Source organism: Myotis brandtii, unplaced genomic scaffold (assembly GCF_000412655.1).
Source record: "Myotis brandtii unplaced genomic scaffold, ASM41265v1 scaffold13, whole genome shotgun sequence".
NCBI lineage: Eukaryota > Metazoa > Chordata > Mammalia > Chiroptera > Vespertilionidae > Myotis > Myotis brandtii.
Genome location: NW_005354595.1, coordinates 1423582 through 1432090, shown reverse-complemented (window position 1 = coordinate 1432090; position 8509 = coordinate 1423582). Strand labels below are relative to the sequence as shown.

The 8509-nt window shown below is 38.3% G+C and overlaps 1 protein-coding gene across 1 annotated transcript in view; it reads right to left on the bottom strand.

The window, feature by feature from the left end:
- Positions 1–8507, bottom strand: part of SVEP1 (sushi, von Willebrand factor type A, EGF and pentraxin domain containing 1) — a gene marked incomplete at its 5' end in the record, with an annotated part of 158571 nt that extends 150064 nt beyond the window's left edge. Inside the window, one exon of the mRNA XM_014534453.1 lies at positions 8193–8507. Coding sequence (XP_014389939.1) covers positions 8193–8507 — 315 coding nt within the window. The remainder of the gene's footprint in view (positions 1–8192) is intronic.
- Between the last annotated feature and the right edge of the window lie 2 nt (positions 8508–8509).

Below are 8509 nucleotides of genomic sequence, written 5' to 3'. Positions count from 1 at the left end.
GGGAAGAAAAAAAAAGGACACATATGTAATACCCTTTGTAATACTTTAAGCAATAAAAAAAAAATCAATAAAATATATTTTAAAAAATCACACTAAGAAATGAAGCTTGAATGCCTCAGGTGAATTAATTGTAGAAATGGGTCCTTTACAGCAGTTATTTCATTTACATGTGATGACATCAGTGGGTTAGAGCGCATCTTTCTTCCCCAAGATTATTCTCTGATGAGTATTACCAGGGAGAGTGAGAGAGACTGAGAAAGCATTGGGTCAGCATCGCTCTCTGTGAGACAAGCCAAAGGAAGCCATGTTCTCCTGACCTCTCATCAAGGTGACAGAGTCAGTTACTTCCACCCTCTGCAGCCGCTGTGTCTCCTCTTGGCCAGTTGTCTGGGGTTCTCTCCTCAGTGAATATCCACAGGTAGCTTGGCAAGCAGTGAAACAACCAGTACCAACTGTGGGCAGTTGAGTGTGTGTGTGTGTGTGTGTGTGTGTGTGTGTGTGTGTGTGTGTATGTGTTTATGTGACTCTGGATTCTCAAGAACCAGTGTGACACTAGAAGAGAGGAGAATGAGTACCAGGGGCTAGGGGGTCAGTGATTTCCCAGCACCCATTTTTCACATCCTGGAGGACTCAATGCTACATCCCTTGGCATTGGACAAAAAAGAGGTTGAAATTGTTTCATTTCAATTTCGATAAGAAACTAAAGCATCATTTTATTTCCTAAACAGAGCTGTATTGTGGAATAGAATTCACAAGTTCTCATGAATATTTAAGGTAAAACCTGAGATGTAAAAGGATTGTTATCCTGGAGACCAGTCGCTCCAGGCTATGCCTTCAGGTGCCCCAAAGATACGCCTTCAATCACCTGCCCAGGCATACAGCAACGCTTCACTTCCTAGTAGGCAACACATGGTCATTATAACTAATTTTCCAAATTAGTTATTAGCAGAAGAAATGGATATATTTAAATAGGTAAATATACTGCCTGGAGATAACTACCATTAACATTTTGAAAATTTTCTTCCTAGCTTATTTTGAGTGCATATATTTTATGTTATGAAACTGGACTTGTATGGATACAGTTTTACATACTGATAGTAAACATACACAGCTTCAGCTCATTGAATATGCCGTTTAGACAATTTACTATGTCATTAAATAGTTTTTAGAATATGATCTTATTGAGTATAACATATACCAGTATGGATATATTTTTATTTTATTAAAGTTGGAACTTGTGGTTGCTGCTTCTAGCTTTTTGGGGAGTTACCCTCTGGTCCCCTTACATCCTCCATTCCCTACACTTCCTTTTCTCACTCATTTCTCACTCTTCCCCTGCAGAGGAGGATTTCCTCAGCCCTCCCTCTCCCCTTCTCTTTGGCCTTTCGCTGCCCAGAAGAGCCTGTTTCACAGAGCTAGGCTCCAATGCGCCCAGCACTGCCTGTTCCTGGGAAGGCCAGTCACTCTCATTTAGAGAGTCAGTATTAGGAAGCTATGTAGCAAAAGCCACATTCTCCATCACCAATATCATCATTGACTTTTTTTAAATCTGTATTTTGCATTAGCAACAGTATATTCAATAACCAGGTACAGTATAGTGGAAATTATACAATGGAGGCAATTAGGAGCATTTCAGCAGGAATTAAGAAAATAGTGCATTGAACTCATAACCCTCAAAATATATTTTATATAATCCATCAGGAACTTACAACTTGAGAAATATCCACCTTGGACTTTGCTTCATAAATGACTAAGTAAATTTACTAAATAATTAACCTTATTTAATAAATGACTCCATCATATAATAAGTCCTGCTAAAAAACTTTCTTCAAAATGTTTCTATTAATCTTATAGGAAGTTATTTTTCCTTAATTTTAAATGGCATCTCCACATGAAAGAAGGTAGCGATCACTAATTTAACAGATGTACTAATTATAACCTACCCTGATGTTCAAAGCTTCCACACGTACTTGAGCTATGAAAGAAATGTGCCCTGGATTTGAAAAATCTCTGTTGCTTAACTCTTGACGCAAATAAAACAGCAACTGCTTGAATTACCTCATGAGAAACATAGATAGCAAAGAAGGTGAATTCTTTCTAAATCTTTTCATAAAGATTGGTAAGATAATGCACTTACTTGCGTATTACAGATTTTTTCCCCCCACTGTCATTCACGTCAAGGAAATACTGTAACCACATATGTGGAGAACAACAGCTCTCACAGAGTATACCTATTCACAATTGGCCTCCAAACCTAGAGCAGATTACTGTGTATAAGCAGACTCTCTGCCAGAAGTCCACTCTTCATATGGCCTGATAGAGAACAATCTTTTAAAAAATATATATATTTTTATTGCTTTCAGAGAGGAAGGGAGAGGAAGAGGGAGATAGAAACATCAATGATGAGAGAGAATCATTGATCGGCTGCCTCCTGCACGCCCCACACTGGAGATCGAGCCCACAATCCGGGCATGTGCCCTAACTGGGAATCAAACCGTGACCTTCTGGTTCATAGGTTGATGCTCAATGACTAAGCCACACCAGCCAGGCCAGAGAACAATCTTTAAAAGTTATGGGAAAGACAGACAACAAGAGTTAGAAATTCCTTTTACTGCAGAGGTCTCCTATCAAGCCAAAGAACCAGGTTGTCCTGAAAAATGTCATGTGGCTTTGCGTGATTACAATGAGACATCAATTTTATTTCATAGTGTGCATTTCCCCCATCACTCTCGGTATACTCTTTCATTCAGGAGTGAGTGCCTTGTTATTTAGAAGCTTCTGGCTTCTGGGAAACTAACATAGGAAGCCTCTGTTGACAAGTTGAAGTGGATTGCTCTGGAACTTTGATAGTTTTACTAAAGAAGTATAATATAGCACAAGGACTAAGGTATTTTTTACTTAGGCAAAGCCTGGCTCTTCCATCTTGAGCAGGCCCAAGCCACTGCCCTTGATGGAAGAAATGAAGTGGGATTTCCAGACATTTTCTTGGTTAGACAGATGTTCTTCCTGACACACTGGTATGGCAAAGACCACTCCTCACTTCCTCAGCATCCATCCTTGTCTTTCTCTTTAGCAATAAAGCTCCATGAAACTAAAGGTTGGGATGAGACCAATTTCCCTCCAATGAGATCTACATGGAAGTACTGTGTGATTGCCTGAGAGCCTCCTTAAAGAAGGATGTGACTGTCATTGCCCGTTCCTCCTTACTGGGGCCTGGAAGAAGCATTCACAGTGCCCAACATAAAGCGTGCTGTTTAGGAAGGCAATTTATAAATTCATGTTGGGAGAAAAGCCAAGAAGAGAAGGCATTACAAAACACTCATTCCCTGGGAAGGAACACCTGAAGAACTTTCTGTTAATTTTGTAAAAGTTTTTCATGTAATTAAGTTCCAGGTGCTAAATCTTTCCCCCATTGTATTGATTGTGCCTCTGAAAAAAAATCTTTGCCGACTACAAATTTATTCTTTAGTCTTTGCACCTTTGATGAATGCTGGGATGATGTCTAAAAAGAAAAGGTCTACACAACAGATTATTCAAATAAAGTGTGATAATAGTGTCCACACATACACTCCCCATCAAGTGGTACAATCCTGACACTAAATAAAAAGTAAAGCAACACAGTTATCCCTTTTCTTTAGTTTCTCACATGTGCTGAAAGATAACAGTAAATTTCGCATGGGTAAAGGAAACTGCATCTTGAGATTTTACATCAGAGGAGTAAGGTATCTGAATTGTGATGGGTACTGTGTACCTGCAAGCATGTGTCTGTGTACTTTTATGTATTTGTATGTTTGTCTCCCTGTGTTTGTATCTGTGCATAATTGTGGGGGCATTCAGTTTCAAATGGAAAGATCTGAAAAACTAATTTTTCTGGAGAAAGTAATTAATAACCTCAAAAAATGTCTCTATGATTTTCAATTTCACCTACAGGCCAGATCACAGTCAGTTCCAATTATTAGCATTCTGCACACATGGGAATCTGATGAACTGCCTCACTTCCATGATATAATAGTTCATATTCAAACCCAAACTAGGTATATCGCTTACCATTCTCAAACTGATTCTGCGATGAAACATGCTTGCCTGATCTCTATGGGAAAATCCATATTCAAACCTCCACCAATGCCATTTCTAAACACTGGTCATCTTCTATCAATTTTCTCCAAGCATATTTTAATTATTCCTAAGAGTGCTCAACAGAGGTTTGGAAAAGTTACAATAAAGACATGTCAGCTTCCAGGTTAGACAGGGACTGAGTCCAGCTGCATCTGCTCAGAATCCAACCAGAATGAGAAAAGCAAAATAAAATCCAGGGCAAGTTCAGTTCACACAAACTTTTGGGAAGTCTTCGCTTGTTAGGTTACGCATGGATCCCGACTAAAGAAAGGCACTGGGAACCTTGTTGGCAGTTCCACTTTCCAAGACAGGATGTAATATTTGGAAGGAGGAGGCTGAAGACAGAGTAGGTCTTGAGGCGAGCAGTGCGTACTCGACTCATTACCCATTTAACTGTTTTGGATCAACAGTACTCGGAGGCCCCCGACAAACCTGGCCAAGCCAAACAGAGGAGCTAGTATATGGCAAGTTTTCCCCTGATGCAGAGGTTCTTCTCTGATGGAGTGGGCAGAGACACCAGGAAGAAGGCCAGCCATTGGGACCTCATGAATCCTTGGAGTGGACACCAACAGAGACTGGGTCTGCAGAACTGAACCCTGCCTGGCACAACTACTTCGATAAACAGAGAGCATCTTTCAGGAATTAGTTCAGCTTTTAAAGGCAAAAGTCTTTCAAGCCTTGTAAGAGACCAGAAGTGAACAGATAAAAAGAAAGTTAGATTCAGAAGATTGATAAAAGGATAGATGCTATCACAAACAAAATTAAAAGGCATGTGAAACACCGAGAAAAAATATTTCCCTCGTATGTAGCAGCAGATGGTTGATATTACGAAGATTTAAAGAGTATTTGCAAATCAATAAGAAAATAACCACCCTTGAATAAAAAAATGGGTAATAATCCCAAAATTTTTTAATGAGTATCCAAAAAAGAGTTCTATATGACAAATAATATATGAAAAAATGTATCCAGCCTCACTGATAAAGAAATGCAACTTACAATGGGACTCACTTGCCCGACCAGAGTGGCTCAGTTTGTTGAAGTGTCATCCCATGCACCGAAAGGCTGGGGGTTCAATTCCCAGTCAGGGTACATACTTGGGTTGCAGGTTTGATCCCCAGTTGGGGCATGTACAGAAGGCAACTGATCAATGTTTCTCTCCCACATCACATTGATGTTGTTGTTGTTTTTTCTCTCTCCCTTCCTCTCTCTAAGCATGTCCTCAGGTGAGTACTTTTTTTTTTAACTTGACTCAATTTTTTACATATAAAGTTGGGGAGGCATATTCAAATGATACTAACCTGTTCTGTCTAGGTACTGATCCTAATAGTACAATTTGGTACCAATTTTCTGTAGAGAAACTTGGCACATGTATCAAAGCCCTTAAAAAATGGGCATATTCTTTGATGCAATAATACCTACCACTTTAGAAATTTGCACTAAGGAAATTTTTAGAGACTTGGACAAAGATTTAGTCACACAGCATTGTTTGTAACGGCCTAAATATATAATAATCAGTAATTGCATGATAAAAATAAAAACCAATCTACAGTGGAATTCTGTATAACTATGGAAATGTGATAAAGTAGATGTGTATTTCTTATTATGGAAAGAAGACTGAAAATATGGTGGAAAGAAAATCAAATTACAAAAGAGGATGTATAGTGCAATCCTTTTTGGTAAACATCATTTATGTACAATAGGAGTACAGGCACAAAAAACATACTTATTAACTAGACAACTGCAAAAAGTCAAGAAGGGTATATACCAAAGTATTACAGTGTACTTACAGAAACTTTTTCTGATTATTTTACACAATAAACACTTAGTTTCAGTAATATAAAATGTATTTGGAAAAAAAAGAAAAACAAATGAACCAGAGACTTCAACAAGCATGCAGCTACTGAAGACATAGTAAAAAAAAAAAATCAATGTTTCTATACAAAAATAATTGTTTAAATTTTAATTTGAAAAGATGTCATTCATAATTGCAGTACTGAATAGAATATATTTAGGTCTGAATTTTGAAAATATATGCAGGACTTAATTATTAGAAATCTATAACTTTACTGAAGGGTATAAGTGGATAAGCCATACTTTTGATGTGGAAAGACTACTATTGTAAAATATAAATAATCCCCAAGTTAACAATTTTTATATTGAAATTAAAATCCTGGATGGTTTCATTTGGAATATGTGAAAATGAGTTAAAACTTCTATTAAGTAAATAAATACATAAGAGTTGATTTTTAAAAAATACATGAGAAAAAGGAGAGAGAATTTTCAGTATCAGATATTTAAGTATACTATAAAGTTATAATAAATAAATAATATCTTCAAAGCTTAAAAATAATAGATAACCTAAAGTTAATAGCAAACCAGGAGGAAATCAAATTCCCTGTAAGTAGTTAGAGTATGATAAAAGTGCTACTCAATTAAATTGGAAAAGGATGAATGGCTATTAAACAAATGGTGCTGAGACAACTGGTTAAGCATTTATTAAAAAATAATATTAGACATATTTGTCATGCTATACACTAAAATAAGTTTTAGGTGACTTAAACTGTTAAATGGAAAACTACTTCTATGATTTGGGAAACGGGAATGCCATTCTAAAAATAAAAGCGAATATAGGTTCTTAAGAACAAAGTTTGATAGATTTAAATATATAAAAACTCAAATCATCTAACAACACTGCAATGAACCAAAGTGAAAGAGAGTAAACTGGAAAAACATGTATATCATATACAAAAAAGAATTACCAGTCTCACTATATAAAGAGCTTCTACAAATCATTAAGGAAAAAACCACATTCCATTATTGCAAAATGGGAAAAACTTATGAGCAGAAAATATACAAATGCCCAATAAATGTACTGAAAAATGTTCATCCTCAATAAAACTAAAAAAAATGAAATTGCTAAATTGGTACCTCTATTCTCCTACCAAATTGGCAATGATATTAAAAATAATAGTACATGTTATATTGGTGACCATGTGGCAAACTTACTGCTGTGATACTGTACTGGTGGGAATGTACATTTATACAGCCCTAACCAAGGGAGAATGGACAGTATGTATCAAGAAATTCATAAATTTTCACATCCTCTCATTCCGAAACTTTATAGAAATTCTTCCTAAAGAAGTAAAAGGGGTCCCAAAATACATGTGTTTACTATGACTTAGCTAATAAAAGAAACCTGTGTCCAACAACGACAGGTAAAATAAGTTATGACACAGGTATTCAATAAAATAGTATGAAACTAACATAGATAAACAACATATCTATATTATATACACAGTAAAATGTATAGTATTTCATGATATAACAAATGAAAAATGTAGGCTACAGCACAGCCAGACACCAATTTGGTTAGAAGTATGTACAGATGTGATACTGGGCAAATGTTCAACACTATGTAAACAGTGGCTTTTTAAGGGTGATGGGATTATAGGCTTTTTTTTTCTTTTCCTCCTTTCTGTTTCATGATTTCCACAAACATTGGCTTGCTATTATGTGTCAAACACTTCTATATATTCCAAATTTTCTTCAACTGAATATGTATTGCTTTGTAGTCAAAGTTAAATTTTGTAAAAGCCCATCATTTAAGCCTGACTTCCTCTTCCAGATACTAAGAATCTGCAAAGGTCGCAGAAGGTATGCAATGAAATGCATATTGAAAGCATAAAATAGCGTATAAGAAAATTGGGGAAATACGCACTGCATGTCTTATCTTTAGAGACATTTGGTAAGACACACTCACCTGTTCCAGCTGAAGCACGGCCTGTTCTTACAAGTGTGACTAGGTATGGCATCTTAAAGACACCTTCCCAAGGGCGTCCGCAAAGATGACCACTTAAGGAGCCTGACATCCAGCTAACCATTTAAAACCCGTTATCCCATGGGACCCCCACGACAATGGGAAGGTAGTATGACTGATTTTGTGCAAGGGACACTAGACTTAGGTGGCTTGTGGCTTGCCCAAGGTAACAGCTGGGCAGGCGGTGGTGGGTGGGAAGGGCCCGGGCTGTGGGGAGCGGGGAAGCGGGGGCCGGGTTCCGGAGGGGCGGGAGCCTTACCGCGGCTTGCTGGAAGGCGCCCTTGGTGTAGGTGCCGCCACCCTTGTAGGTGATGGCGGGGATCTCGCGGCTGAGCAGTGCGCACTTGTGCTGGTGCGCGCGGCGGGAGGAGATGTAGTCGACGCGCGACACCACGTTGTTCTTGGACGAGAAAGTCACGATGGCCACGCGTGTGGCCGTGGGCACCACGGGGAAGTCGGACAGCAGCTTGCGGACGAACTTGAGCTCGCTGAGGAAGTTGGCTTGACCCACGCTGGACGACTCGTCCACCAGGAAGACGAGCTCCAGGCGCTCGCTGAGCTCCCGCAGCCGCCGCA